The 16,696-nt window shown below is 36.2% G+C and overlaps 1 protein-coding gene across 2 annotated transcripts in view; it reads left to right on the top strand.

Annotated features, from left to right (window-relative positions):
• LOC124170827 (ligand of Numb protein X 2-like) overlaps positions 1-13,213 on the top strand; it is a 101,831-nt gene extending 88,618 nt beyond the window's left edge. For both annotated transcript variants that reach the window (XM_046549810.1, XM_046549809.1), the window contains 2 exons: positions 1,588-1,746; positions 4,448-13,213. In XM_046549810.1, coding sequence (XP_046405766.1) covers positions 1,588-1,746; positions 4,448-4,583 — 295 coding nt within the window. In that variant the 3' untranslated portion in view covers positions 4,584-13,213. The remainder of the gene's footprint in view (positions 1-1,587; positions 1,747-4,447) is intronic.
• The last annotated feature ends 3,483 nt before the right edge of the window (positions 13,214-16,696 follow it).

Here is a 16,696-nt window from a genome sequence, read left to right as displayed (position 1 = left end):
TTCCATGTCTAATATTTAGACCATAAATTACCTCGAGCACTTGTGCCTATATTGGTGACATCATGGCTTTGTGGGTAAGGAATTGAGAATTGGGAATGCAGAATGATATGCAAAAGTGATGAAGTGATGATTGCCTTTCTGCCGACTGGTATAGTCCCAATAAACCATGTAAGATGCCTTCAAGTTGAGGCAACGTCTTATGATATTTCTGCAAATCAATGGCAACGCATGTAGTTAACATGGACTTAGTGTATGTATTAGTTCGTATGTTTCATGTAGGCTTATTTGGTGTCAGTAGAATTAAAACTATTTTAGAGGCTGTCCTAAAAATGGAATTCTAACAATTATTCACATTTTTCAATTCAGTTATTGTAATCACCGCTTTTCCTGTGATGTTAATCCATAATTTTTTTATCGCAAAATATTTATAGGTGCTCAAAAATTATATTTAACTTCTATCATTCGTGATGACAAATGGTGAAAAACTATAGATGTTTTTACAAGATATAAGCTCAATTGGTCCACTGGAAGCCTAGCTAGGTATTATTATAATGTTTGAGCTTGAATGCTTTCAAAATTTTAGAGTGCAGTAAGTTTTTCATGAGTGATTTGAGATATCCATGGTTTCCCTCGTAGTTATCTACTCAGGCGTCCATTATTCGATATAGATTCCATGGAGACAGAGTAAAGAAATATACAAAAAATGCATGTCTTTCAGATTATTTTTCGTACAAGTATAAAGAAAAAGTTTCCCTTGGATTGAACGACACGCCATATTTTCAAATCCTTAAGAAATGATTTCATCTCGTATGATATAGCTCTGTAAAGAAATCATTTTCAAGTTTGTTCAATCTCACGGTTAAGGCTGTGACTGGACATGGTGCGAGACTTAAGCTAGAATTGCAATTGCTGCATGTTAAACGGTATAGACTTCACTCGTGGATTCGAAGTTGCCAAAACCCTCTCCTGTTGAGTTAAAGGAGAACATAATTTTCACCATTATACAGAACCTGTCTAAATGGTTTAAATGAAATTTACGCTGTCGTAGTCGTTATTATGGTTATCTCCTAATTTATTAAAGGCGTCATATTATATTTCCAACGCCTTAACTCTGCTTCCAAGCCCCTAAGTAAGAGAGGACGACATTCTCCTCCATGCTTTTATTCAAATTCTTGAGCCTTTACGGCAAAGTAAGTAACGCTGTGATGGCAATTTGTGGATTTTGAGCTGATATTTGAGCTAAACGTTTTTTCATTGTATTTGAAAGGTCAAATTGCATTGAGGAAGCAAAAGCGTATAAAGACTTTCATAATTACCGGACCACGTTCAGATATACCCTAAAAATATTGCTGATGAGCAGAAACATCTTGCTCTGTAGTCAAGTATAACATACTACCCTTGAAAATAATGAAGATAACCGGCTTTAACTGAGGTGAACTCTTTTTCCTGGTATAAACGTATAGAAAAATTAGTATACCATAATATATTTAGCATTCTGATAGTGTTATTTAATTCCCGTCAATGTATAACCTGCAAACTTTAAGCCTAAGACTAATCATAAAATAATTGATCATTTCAAATTTACAGATTCCTTCAGTACCCAAAAACAGTGGTATTACACAGGAGCTCTTCTGAAAGCCTTGGATTTAGCATAGTTGGAGGCGAAGATCCTATTCGAGGTCCTGAACCCATTCATGTCCTCTATGTCGTACAAGACTCACCTGCTGCCAAGGATGGAAAACTCAGGTGATTAAAAAAGTCAGAGCATGAATTATGCCAAAGTAAATGTATTCATTCGATATTGTATTCACCTATCGTTTAAAAATACTTAAAACCATAAGAAGTCATTATTAATTACTCTAACTATCAGTAACAGGGTTTTACCATAGAATTCGGTCAAATTTAGATGTTTTGGACTTTTATTTAAAAATAATATCGGTGTGAATGTCAAAATGTTTTCTGAACGTTAAAAAATGAAATGGATGAAATGAAAATGATCGGAACATAAGTGTTATGTGCCGTCATTTGTTGAATTGAACTGAAAAAGCGAACTATCCCAGCGGCGAATTTACTGTTCACAAAATGGCCAAATAACATTCAGTGAGCACCACATAGGGGAATGAGGGGCAAGAGTTCGCATCTAACAAACAATTATTAAAATTATATATTCAGGTTCAAACAATAATTTTGATTTTTGCTCAATTTGTTCGCAGTTACATATACTACATATACTACAATTGCTGTAGAAAAAAATAATAGCTGACGTTATTCATCAAAAAGTAAGAGAAAAACAAATAGGAATCTTGTCCCTTCCGGGGCAAGTGTCCTCATCACAGTTTTCGTGTGTCGCTTCCTCCATGTTTTGCATTCATTACATGCTATTCAATCAACAGGATCTGAGTACAATTTTACACAACTTCCAAAAGTGACAATCAGTTTTTCCGGTGAAGTGAATGCCCAGTTTGCCGTCCACTAGCCACCGCTTAGCACCGCAACTCTTAACCTTGCTTTTAGATATCTTCATGTATAGTTTCTGGGTGATGGAGGAACTCGTAAGAATTTCAGACTGCTTTGAGTTCTTACGCCGACCATGCGCATACAATGCTTTTGGATGTGGTCTAATGTTCTCAGGAGAGAAATGTTTTATGCATATCTGTGAATAAAACGCACCTGAAATTCTAAAATTAAGCAATATTTTTCAAATCCCGATCAGTACATCAATATTTTCTATTGCACAAACCAAAATAAGATGTTTACGCAGAGACAATTCATAAACTTCTACAGCAGCTGCCATGGAACGCATGGATTCTCCATTGCTCCTCCTCAGTGTGGCTACCTCCAAAATTTGTTGCCCAAATGTTTTCCAGTCGGTTTTTCTCCTACAGTTCCGCATTTTCTTTCAATATAATTACCAACAAAGTGCATGTGATATTTATAACAGAAACTATGAGTTCATAGAAAAAGCAATGCTATGAAGTAGGGGAGGGGTCAGTGCCCGAAGTCCTCATGCGGACACTTGCCCCAGAACTCTTATCCCAACGGCACTTGCCACTTGCTACCTAATGAGCCAAAACAGAACTACATGATGAGCTGCAAGCAAGTTAACTGCATGAATTTTGAGGCAAATAATTCATACAATGGATCAAAAGACAAACATAGCAGTGAAATAAACGCCCAAAGCACAGATAAGAACTACGCGGTCTTACAATATAGGTAAACGTTGAGTAAAAATGAAAAATAAGATAAAATCACGTTCTGTCGTTCGTTGCCCTCCCATAAAAGCACTCTCCGGCTACATTTGGTCACGTAAATGACGCTGATTGACTACAAGTGTCATCATCCCGGCATTTAGAGAAATATTTCGGAAAAAGATTCTTGCCCCATGCGGACTCTTGCCCCTCATCCCCTAAGCGATCCCAGATAGAAACGTTTAGCGTAAGATTTTATGCCGCAAAAGAAGTGGCTTTTTTCTAGTTTTGAGGAAATTTTATCCAGGTACTGGAATTTCACACACTCAGAGATTGAACCCGAAGGTTGGTGAGGATATAGCTCACCCCAGACTAAGTCACAGGCGTGAATATCACACATTCAGGTTGGGAGGCCAGTTCCTCTCCCTTGGCCGTGTCGCACTTGGAGGATATTAGGCGTCCGGACGCTTCACCAATAACCGATTGGAATCAGTAAGCCAAATATTTAGGACTTCATGCATATTATTAGAGCATTACAATTATATTATCGCCAAATCTTTGAGAAAGGTCAGATTCTGATGTAAATTAAGTTCTCAGGCACATATTTTATGCTGAATTGATATGAATGAGTAAACCACTAATCAATAATTTTACACCACTTCAATCCGACGAAACGTATCATTTGCCTCTCTTCATTGCCATCCCCCATCCAATTTTGCGTTGAATTCTGCACGTATTCAAAATATCCCCCCGAGGGTTAGCCAGTTTTTCCATTAAACGTGGCCAAGGAGAAAAAAAATCTTCTACTGATTGTTTCATATTTTTAATCATGAAGGGCAACTCTAACGAATGGTCATTGTTTGGTAAAATGTGTTCAGTTTTACCTGCATTCAAAAAACGGTTCGTTCCCTTTAGAGGCTAATACACAAAGATACTCGAAGTTCATAGTTAATTATTACTTACTATTAATTTATAAATATATAATTGATATAAAAATAATTGAGATGGAATGCTTCCTACATTTATTAATACCTTTTGAATACATACATTCTGAAAAAATAATAATTTTAATTTTTCCAATTCCATATTAAAGGTTTGCATCAAACTCGCATATAATTTGTAAAAAATGCGTTTATCACTGCTCAAAAATACTAAGAATGTTTTCATTTATTGAAAAAACATTTAGCTTTTTGTATTGGCATGATCATAATATTTTCACTTTACCTTATAGTTGAAAAACCAATTTTTCTCTCCCGCAGGAGTGGAGATCGCCTCATAGCAGTTGATGGCCACAGCTTAGCAAGTGTGAAGCATTCTACTGCAGTATCGATGCTCAAAGAAACAGGTCCACGCGTTACACTCCAAGTAGTGTCATGGATGGGAACGGAACTCTAGGACTATTGACTAGGATATATTGCTGCCAAAGAACTAGCCAATATTTTTGTCAGTATTAACCCATGACTTGAGTCACTGGTTGTTACAAGATAAAAAGTTTATTTTTAGAGCTATGAGGCCGTGAAATACTGAAACATCCCTCTGTGGTGTTATATATATTTTACCACCTTTTATATACCTTTATTTCATGGTCATAACGTTTAAACTCTCTTCACGTCAGAGCAGTAAATTAATTCCTATAGAAAATTCCTTCTAATGCTACACTAGAAAAAAACATTTGGCACGACTCGAAGTTTATAACGAGCGGCAGACGGCATATTTGAAGAATTTTTAACAAGTCAGCATTTTGCATCCATAGCTACTTACGTACCTACGATAAAGGAGTCAATTAATAAACCTCATATTTTAGTGGTAGCATACATTTTTCAAAGAGTGTAGTGTTGCATAAATGATAATTTTAGCAATGTATTTACTTCTTTCCTTCAGTACTAGTGAAGAAGCCATATATTCTCAGCTCGCTCGGCTTCCCACAATCAGACTCAAAGGTGAAGACTTAGTCTTTTGTTTTCTTCAGGATTAATACTCATCGTTTTTATTCATTACTTTTTCTGAGCTTCGTTATTGCACGCGTCCTTTTCCGATAAGTGTTTGATGAACAGAATAGCTTTTGCACCGGAGTGATAGACATAGTTTATTTTAATATATTCCATGAGGAAATAAAATATTGTTCTATGAAAATGCCGAGTATCAGCAATATAGCTGAAATTTTACTGCTAAAATGATAAGGAATATGCAATTAGATAAACAAGCATTTAATATCTTTTACCATTTTCACATTTTTATTAGATCATATACTTTTGTCATTATATGCTACCATCAGTAATGAAAATCGTAAAATTTTACGTAGTGGAGAAGTGATAAAATGACGTTTCTCAGTATAGTTAATAATTTACTTAGGATGATGATTTGCTCTCCGCCTTGATTAATGTCTTCATGTGCAAATCTGTCATATTTTTATAGACTTGTATATTATTTAGAATGGAATTCATGTACTTCACAGGTCGTAATAACTGTACACATAGGCTTCAGTCCCATATTCGTCGGAGGAAAAGTTGTGCTCAGCCATTTCCTGAACTGACCTCACTCTACGTAGCTTTCCTTTGAACATAATTCCTCAACTGAAATCTTTTTGAAAATAGCCGTCTGTTCAAGAGTTAGCATGATAATAATATTTTCTGATGAAAGCAAAAATGCCTATTTATAATTTTGATAAATACTCGTGTAAGACAGTTGTAGGCGTACAAGTCATTGAGTTTTCTTTTGGATTCGAAATGGATATCTTAAGCATAGGAAAGATGCATGATTTAATATCGCTCCAAATAGGATAAATATTTAGTGGTTCAATCGTTGTGGGTCGAATATAGGTATTCAACAGTCAAAACTAGAAAGAAACAAGCACTCAAATCAATAAATATGCAAGACTTGCAAGAAAAATGTGGCTTAAGGTCTAGTCCTGTCAAAATGTAATATTATTTTCATGTTTTTATATGTAAGCATAGGTTGCTTAGGAAAACAACCTCCAGAGAATACTTATTCTGAATGGCAATTACTGATTTCTAAATCAAGGTTAACATTGAGGGTAAATAATAGTAATGCATTGCTCATCAATTTTGCTATACGTTCTCCAGAAAGGATAATTAGACTTAGAGGATTTCAATGAAACGTCGGAATTTCTAAAATAATATCAGTTTAGAGTCAATTTTATGAAAGAATTTCTCTAAAGTTCCGATGTTAATAATTGGCTCAAGTTTCAGATTTAGACCAGATTTATAAAAAAAGAATAATAATTTCAGGGGTACTAAATATATTTAGGGGTCTATAAATTTTAAAGTGGTTGAAGGTTAGAATTCCCAAGAACCCATCGCTTGTGATCTTTTTAGCGAAACGTAAATAGACACCCAAAACGTGAGGTTTTGGAATTTCCCATGCGTGTATCAATTGAACTTGCCTTGGCCCGTGGTGAAATGTAGCTGCATTAACTTCAGAATATTACTAAACCCTGATAATTTAAATATTTTAATAATGGCCGACACCAAAATGGACACTTGAAGAGGTCACAAACGATGAAAGAGCGCATTACTTTCGCTCGAACGATTGCATTTTGTCTCCGTATCCTTAAGAATTAAACATGTTTAAAACTTAAGACTTAGTCTTGAATTTTTCAGAGCATTTGCAGTTCGCCATCATCTAGAATATCCTGTATTTAGAATGCGAGCAATCAGCATAAGAACCCGCCATTTAAAATAACGATGAAAAAGAATTATTTGGCTCAGCCGAGACTGGAACCATGACCTCCAAATGTTTATGCCACCACCAATCCTTAATGAATCACTGACACCACCAATCCTTAATGAATGGTATACTAGCTGGCATTGAATCCCGAAGTTTCACAGCTTGCCTATACCAGACTGGAAATCATGAGATCTCATTTCGAATCCCATTTATGCCTCATGATTCTTTCATGGTGAAATCCATGTTTTTTCAACAGTTTTGCACCGAAAAGCTCGACGGCGTAAAAACTTACTTGTTATATGCAGTCTCATTACCTGTTCTGAGGTTGAGGTAATTAGAGTCTGGTGAATGTGTACAGAATCTTTCGAGATAATGGCAGATTTTCTATGACGACAGGAGATCGTGACAAAATGTGAGTGCGAGTAATGCTTTTCATAAAGAAAATCAGTTCAAATGAGATGCCTGAGCATGTTCTCACGTTAGTTGATGCTCCGTGCTCGGCGATCGTGTTGAAGCCTGAAGGCTTTTCGTAAGCACGGATCATCTTAGCAAGGTTTGCTTAAATTGTCTGTTAATATATTAACAAAAATACATCGGTAACGCTCCAATTGGCTTCCCCGGACCTCCTGGAGTGTCGATGGAGTATTTGGTCGGGTTTATTGTGAGAGGGGAGGTGCAACGCGAGTGGTCGATGCAGTGAAGTGTGATCGGTGGATTTGATAAATCGATGGGGCGAATATGTGCGAGGCCAGCCAAATTATTTGTCTTCACTTCATCAACCTGAAGAGACTTCATGGAACGTTGGCGAAATATTCTTGTGATATATTCAACTCCGAGAATTCGTGTAAGCCCACATTAGAGTAGGTTTGTTTAGGCCTTATGGTTGAGCCTACTTTGAGTAGAAGCTGGTGGCAGGAATGATGCATCATGTTTCATCATCATTAGTGTTTTACTGGCACTCGAATGAGATTCCCTTGAGGCGTTCCCCGCCAGTCAGTCACACAGTTTTTCCCAAACACCGCGCCGATCGTACCTGTGCCTTCTCATCCTATTTACGTGGACACACAATCGGTGAAAGAAGCAAATGGATTACGAAGATAACTGTACGATCATACTGGAGGCTATAAACTCGCAATTATGTCAAAACTCAGAGTACATATTCATGGAGTGCTAAGCGTCACTGCACTGTAGCCAACATTGAAGCCACTTGACTTTGAAAAAATGCTAACTATATCATTGAATGTGGAAAAGTTTCTTTTGCTAGCATATTCTGAAAGGAAGCGTATTTGAAATATCTTTTAAACCACTGACTTGTCCGCACTTGATGACGATGTGAATGTGTGAAAACACCTTACGAAAATAAAATAAAACTGAGGTAAGTAATTTCACTAAAATCGCCATTATTCTCCTATTGCTCATACAAAATATAAATCGTATAATGCTTCTACATGGGAATTTGCTATGCTGGTAGTGCAAAAATTGAGTGCGAATTTTTAGTTTCTCGCCACGTCACATGCCAGGATACAACTGAGACATTGACTTTAATAAGCTTACCCAGGCCATATTACGCTTCCATTGACTACCTCTTTCTCGTGGAAGGATTAGATTATCAATAATATTAATAGAAATTTAACGAACTAGAATGTTAAAATACATCAGTTAGATGTAGTTTGCTACTATAATAATTATCACTATCAGTAGCAGTAAGAAGTAATGGTAATGATGACCTTAGGGTACTTATGCATACTTCGAACGTATGAACGTAGATTTTACCATTATTACTTTCGGTGATGACTGAGCAAAAGTATGACAACCATTGCGCTGCTTCTGAACTTTACTGTGATTTCCAAAAGAACACCAATTTTATTTATTCTCCCATGGAATCGAATGCGTATTTTAACCTAAAATTTATAAACAACGGAGATTGTGCCTTATGACCATTGGCAACATATTCACAAATGAATATTGAATTCTGGGTACCGTGGCTGATATCAACTTTATTTCACTCAAACATAAAATATATCAATTGCATGCATTGCACATATCAAATGTCCTTTTTTATTCACGATTAATAGGTGATTTGGTTAACTTTGACTTTCATGCGGAAATATGCCATTTTTATAATTGACTGTAGCAAAATGAAATCATCAGAGAGAGCATAGACCATTTCCAAGCATCGCTACTTTACTGGCCAAGAGACATAAAAAATGGAATTCATTCATTCGGTATTCTCCTATTTTATGTAGAGGACGTCACTCCGGTTTATCCCATACCCGCATTGAGCGTTCGCCTAAATCTCATGAACGGTTGGCTCCTATCCTGGCTGGTTGCTTCTTCTCTCTTCCTCGCATATCATTCACAGCTTGCCCTGCTATTCACCATTCTTCTCCTCCTCTATGCTTGTGCCAATGCTCTCCACCCCCTCCCTCCTCCCCTCTCCCACTCCACCTCCACTTCAATTTCCTCATCACTTCTATCATCTCGCGGTTCATCCTCTTATTGCGTCCTCCAGATTTCCTTTCTACCTCTCCTGAATTGTTCCTGTCAATGCGCCATCCTTCTATTTGTACTATTTAACATTAATTATTGGCAAAGCCTTCCTCTTTTTGAAACTAGACCGGTTTACACTTTCTTTTTCCTTTTCTTAAGCTTTCATTTTATATTCTCTCCACACCTACATGTTGAACTCCCACGGTCTACTCTAGTTCTCCATCCTCAGTGTCCACAGTTTTACAACATTTAGCACCGTGCTGCATGTTAGATTCGACGCCAAATTTCTTAAAATTCCTAAGTAACGAACCCCTTTTTGCAATTTCCTCTTCGTGAGCAATTTTCCTTTCCTAATATCTTTTCTAATAGCTCCGTTTCCCTAAAATTTTCTGCCCGAGTAGTTTAAGTGCTCAACCTGTTCAAGTTTGTAGCTTTCTACTTACTGTTAGAAGCTTAAGGTTCCCCGATTTAGAGTTTTGGAAAAACCTCTCCACTTCCATCCTCTTGCGACTGAAAAATGCCTAACTGTTTCTCTCGTGCATTCCCAAGCTTGTGCAAGCCTATCAGCTGCTAGCTTGCCGGAATTCGGGAATCTTACTGACGTGATAACATTGAAAAGCTATTCTGCTCGCTTGAACTCACCGCTATTGCGTCCCATCATTCCTAAGTCTGAACTGATCGTCGCACAAGTACTCTCTACCTCTCACCTCCATTTGTCTGTTCATAATTCTCATCTACCCACTTTTCCAGTCATACCTTTCAGTTTAACTTCCGTGGATGTCCAAATTCCGTGGTCTTCTTCTTTTTCACCGTGGAATGCGACCGGTTGACGAGGACGATTTTGAAAAACCTCCCTTTTTCCTTTTCCAATCTCCTCAAATTTTGTGAAGTGTGTATAACATTTTGTTCACCTTCTTGATTTTTTCTTTTTCCACATCCAGAATTCACGGTTCAAGATTATCCTCATCCACCGCCCTTTCGTAATCTATTTGTAGCCTCTCTGACTTGATCCTTCCTTCATATTTTCTGACAGATAAATTGAACCATTTTCCCATTCTATCCATATCCTGCCATTTGTATTCCTAACTTTTGGCTAAGGCTGTCTCTTTTTGTGTCCATATTGTAACTTGCCTAATATCGAGCCTTTCTCTCTCACTCCCCTAATGGTAGTGCTTTACCTCAACATGTTCATTAATGCTCAAGGAGATATGTCATAGAATATTTTAATGTCTTTTTGCAGCTTTTTAGCCTTTTTCTTGCATATTTAAATTCCATCCGTATCGTACTTGATGATTCGTTTAGAATTTCTCTCTGTTGTCAAATGCCATGCATCAACTCTAAACACTTAGCGAAATTCGTCTCACGTATAGTGTATCGTATATCTTTCTCTGATTGATCAGATGAGTGCTTCCTTGACAAGAAAAAATGACTGAGAAATATTTAAATTTTTCATAAATTTTTAATTAGATTCCTTTCTTACGAGAGGGTGGTTGAAAATGTGAAATTTATTTAGAATATTAGATTGTAATAAACTTATTTCATGAACTTATAAGCCAGAAAGTGTTTCTGTGAATTTGTTATTGTGATCTGATGTGACCTTAATATGCGCAGATTCATGCTACGTTAACCAAATCTGTAAGTACCTCACAAACTTCCGTAACGATTCCATTGCTTGAAGAAAAAGTTCTTCCTAATCTTAGGTAGGCACTGGGTAATGATTGGATAATATAGCATCATTTTACGCGTCTTCTCTAATAAATTCTAATTTCTGCAGTGAAATAATACGATTATGTGATAATACATACCGATACTTTAATGCGTCACAACGTCTTTAATGCGTTAAGAAATATGCATCCTGTTTACTGCAGTTGTCTGATGACATACCTCCTCACTGGGTTATCAGCCCTTTTAAAACTCGATTTTTGGACATTCTTGATTATTATACATTTCTTGACCACACGCAAATGATCCTTTTCCGGATCCTAGGCAAAAATTTAATTTTGAAACACATGATTTATCTCCTTAGAATAGGAACGATTGATTATTTTGGTGATTTCAAATGCCGTTCATACACCTACAATATTGCCTATTCAATAGTGTTCACTTAGGAACAATTACTTTCCTCAAGGTCTCAGAGGTTTTAGAAAGCTCTTAGCAGAAGCCCGCGAAACGTCGTAGTGAGGTTGACAGGAGTCTTTGAACATTGTAGCGAAAGGCATTTGCGTAATTCCGTCACCCGTCTTTTACACAGCAGACCCTGAGGGCCAGACCGAAATGACCGCAATTTTTTGTGGGGGTGAGCGTAACAACACCGATTTTCCATTTGAACGACGAATATGGAAAAATTCCGCATTGCCTATCAAGATTTGGTCATGTTCGGGTAATGTGAGTGCATCATCTTTTATCGGAAATTATGATACCTTTATAAAATTGTTCGAATGGAATGATGTTAAGTCCTTCGCAATAATTTGGAAACGACTGCAGAAGTTTCTGGAGTATTGAAGCTGGGAGTATGGTAATATCCACGCTTGGGGTCGTCATGAAGGTCTTTTGGGACTGCCCTTGAAATCATGAAGAGGTCTTGTCGGATTATATTTCTCCGTTGAGCTACGCTTCTCACAAGAACTGTTTTTGAGCCCAATTCTTATTGTTTATGAATAATACCATGTGCATCGTTTATTGCGATGCAAATAAACCCACCGCAAGGTGCCAATTCATCTTAAGCCAAAGGTGTCATAAATCAACCAGAACTGGAAAATTTTAAATTATTACTAGTCATTTGAAGGTTTCGTTTATTTAATTCTTGGAAATTATTTATTTTAGTCAAAATTAATGTTTTTTTTTGCCCCGAGGCATAATTTCGATGGAATATAGCTAAAACATTTGTCCCATACCTTACTTGAATATGTGGCTATGAGTATATCACAGAATAGCATCATACAATACGCGGGAGATAAAAAAATACGAACTAGTCAATGTTTTATCTCGTAAATACAGTTATCTTTAATGAGTATTTGCCAAGAAGTAGATACAGTATCTGCGGCATATGTCGAAGAATGGCGAATGCCTACTTGCCTATTCAATAGTGTCCAATTAGGAACAATTACTCTCCTCATTAAAAGAAAAATGATTCAAATTTGACTCATGAGGAGAATGAAGTTTGAACTGTTGAGATATTGACGTGCTTCCGCAAATACACTTCTTCGTGGTCTCTGATTGAAAAGAGAGTAATACCAATGTACCTTTTTGCGTGTTAAACTGCCTTTTAGTATAATGCGATATATTTCGTCCTTGCACAATGTAATAATGCTCATTTTAACAGCGCAAAAATGCTCGTCGGAAGGATGAAAATTGGAGTTCTTCGTCATGAAATGTTGCCAAAATTGCCATTTTTTAAATATGGTATGTCTAAAGAAATTGAGGAATCAGCCTATTTTAAGGAAATAGAATAGTTATCCTAGGCAAAAATTTAATTTTGAAACACATGATTTATCTCCTTAGAATAGGAACGATTGATTATTTTGGTGATTTCAAATGCCGTTCATACACCTACAATATTGCCTATTCAATAGTGTTCACTTCGGAACAATTACTTTCCTCAAAATGTAACTGAAATGCTAGCAATAGTGCTAATCAGTTTTTGGCACCAAATGTATTTTTTGCCAACATTAATGTTTTTATGAACTGAAGTAAGTTGCTGTAGGAATATATTTTATTTGAAACCATAGTTGATGTAGCAGCATTTTTGTACTAAAGTGTAAATATGTGCACGTACATAGTTATTGGTATTTGTATTGCTACAAAATGGTCATGATAGATTTATGAATAAAATCATGGTTTCTCTATAATGTTCTCTTTTTCCATAAAAAATGCAAGTGCATGCATGTTTTTCTCCACAATTTTTTTTTCCTAATAAATCTTTTCTTTATGCAGATTAACTAGTAAAAGTCTCTTTAGCGCTACATCCTGAGTTTCTTTCCAGCGATACCAGGGACCATAAAGAATAGAAGCACAGTATACATAACCTTTAACAACGGCCCCCTCTAATCAGCGGTCACTCCTATCAACGGCCATGTTTCTCGTGGCGGAATAAATTACCCTGTCATTCTCTCGTAAAATGATCCCGTAGTCAGCGGCCACTTCTCTTTCCAGCTAAACCATAAAAACACGCTTTTTAGTATCAGGTAAGTAATAGGCTTCTATGTTGGGAATGGGCCGCTTCACCCCACTGAAATTATTGGGGCCACTGTGGATTCCAAGGTGTTGCGACGATTTGGACGACGCCACTTTGGTCGCCGTTTGAAAATGATATTCATATCAAATCCACTAAGGAAAGAGGCGATTTCAAACGAAATTCGCTTATTCCGCTTCCATTTTTTATTTTCTTCGCATTCTCCTCCAATCGTTTTCGTGCACAGATATCTTCACATCTGTCATGCCACATAACATTGAGAAAGATCATTTGTATGGACCACTGATGTGGACCAGACCGTTTCTGATTTCACCGGAGGAGACATTGCACGGCGTTGTTTTGAGATTGTTATTTCGGGTTGCGCAAGCGACTCTTGAGTTGCATGACGCTAGTTGTCCAGGGGAGGCTCCTCAGCAATTTTTCTTTATTTTGGAACCAACTAATAGCGGATTTACGCATGCAATGTTTCTATCGACTCGAAGATATTCTGCGCTGTCTCTTTCCGCACAAGTATTTGGGTTGTGGTTAGGACTGAGAGAAGGATAGTTTTTAGATAGGTAGGTAGATCGTTTCTCAGTTATTATTAATTACTCAGAATGCTCATGATGAGATAGAAGAAGAGACTCATCTTATATTCATCGAACTACAAGAATAAATTCTCTTCATTAACAGGTAAAATTATTCGTCAGCCACTTTTTTATGTTTTGGTTCATAGCTAAGTCTTTGGAACTTATAATGCAAAAATCTGTACCAAATAAAAAGATGTGATAAATTGACATGTAAATAAACATAATTGCGTTATTGTCACATTTTTGGTGCAAAAATTCTCACGAATAAATAAGTCGATTGTTATAAATTATTTCAATTTTTTAATCATTTCAAATTTCCAACTCTTTATTTCTGTTTGGAGATAAGGAGGTATATGAAGAAACGTCCTCTTCTTAACAACATTCTGTTTGATGATATTTCCTCACTCTTGGAAGCCTCGTTATCCAGTATTAACCGTTACTCTCCCCCGCCCCCACGGACACCCTCAGTGTCACCAACAGGCCGGCAAAAACCCGAAGCTACCAACCAATATTAACAAAAAATATTTTATTGATGATCTTGTACACCTTATCATTCACGGTCCCGTGGAAATTCATCACTTTAATATTATCATCCGTGAATAAATTCACTTAACATACATTGTATTGACGCACACACACACGAAGTTTTCAATGATATTATTTACGAACTTTACGAAGAAAAATTAATTACCAAATTTCATTCTTGGGCACGCCGAAACCTAGACGACATTAACTCTTCCTTCCCTATGAAATCCGTATTTTAACTCACCTTTTCATCACTTAAGATACCATAATAAAACTCTGCTTCACAAAGATGTTATTTGCACTCTCCTCCCATGGAAATCCATAATTTTAAACATTTCACGCCTTAAAACTTTCAGTCACCATCGATCCTTACCACGTATGCACACGAATTGTTCACCGATGATAGGACTCAATGAAAAATTAGTAAACATCAAATTTCGTTAATAATCACGTACAACCTAAAAGGTATTCCGCGGGATAAATGGATTGACAAATTGCATTAATGGTCATAAGTCACTTGGAAATGCTTGATTTAAAAACCGCACGATAAAAAATTAGTTAACCCATATCCTTTGCACGCTTACCCAAAACTTTGAACCTTATCAATAGTATCAAATCTCCAAATTTAATTGATGAGCGCGTTAAACCTTAGAAGATATTCTCATTCTCACCCCGCCGTAATCCATAACTTTAATAATAACGCGCCTAAAACAACACGCATATCATATATTCTATCCACGAAAATGAATAATTTTTCAACCATTATAGAACCTTCAGAGAAATAATAGTTAGCCACAAATTTTCATTAATGAGCACGTAAACTTAGAAGGTATTCGCACACTCATTCCTAGGAAATCCATATTCTTTATTGATCCATATTCACTACATGGAAGTGCATAGTTTTAATATGGACATTCTATATTCTATTTAAAATAGATACCTTCTGGGCAAAAATTCGATTGAACACACCTTCGTGATGAGCAGGTAAAACCCTAGATATTATGTATACTCACATTCCTAGGAAATCTATTTTACAAATAATCACTCGATTAAAAATTTCAAACGTACTTCCTTTCCAAACATGCAAATGAACTTTTCACCCATATAGGAACACTCCAAATAAAAAATAAACATTAATTTTCGTTGAAAAAGACCTTTGAGGTCATTAAAAACTCCTTCAGGATTCACTTTTTAGAAATCATTCGTATATCAAATGCCGCTTTACATACTTAATTTCCAAGCGTCATGTCATGTGATTTTTTACGCATTAAAGAACTCCCAAATTAAAAATAAAAACCAAGTTTCGATGAAAAGCAGCTAAAACCCTGTAAGTTATATACACTCATTTTTCTTGGAAGTTCACATTTTCAATTTTTCACTAGCTTCAAAATTTTTCTTCAATTGATTCAAAAGAACCTTTCTTTACGAATAAATATAAATACCAAAATCTCGTTGATGAGAAGGTAAACTCCTAGAAAATATTTTCGCTCACATTCCTTTGAAAAATATATTGTTAGTAATCGTTAGTTTAAAATGCTCACTTAACATACTTCTTTTCCATGTATAGACACGAAATATTTGCCCACATAGGAACTGGGTGTATAAAAATTAAGTGCCAAGTTTCGTTGATGAATACGGTTAACCTTATTAATAGTAACACTCACATTCCCAAAAAATGCACCTTTTCAAAACATTTCTCTTAAATTACTTCCTTTCTCCGCATAAAAAAGTCATATTTCACCCATATAGAAGCTCTACGAATAAAAATTAATTACTTGTTTTCATTGACGAACGTGAAATGTTTTGAAAACTTGAAATGTCGTGAAAACCCTTTGAAATCATTCCCACTCAAATTCCCTGAAAATCAGCATTTTTTGTAATCACTCGTTGAAAAATATTTCACGTAACATACTTCCTTTCCGCGTATGCACACGTGTTTTTCACACACATAGGAACTTGCTGAATACAAAATAAACGGGAATTTTATCGATAAGTATGCAACACCTAGGAAGTTATTCACACTCACATTCCTTCGAAATTCGCAT

Source organism: Ischnura elegans, chromosome X, assembly GCF_921293095.1.
Source record: "Ischnura elegans chromosome X, ioIscEleg1.1, whole genome shotgun sequence".
NCBI lineage: Eukaryota > Metazoa > Arthropoda > Insecta > Odonata > Coenagrionidae > Ischnura > Ischnura elegans.
This window is presented reverse-complemented; position numbering and strand designations above follow the sequence as displayed.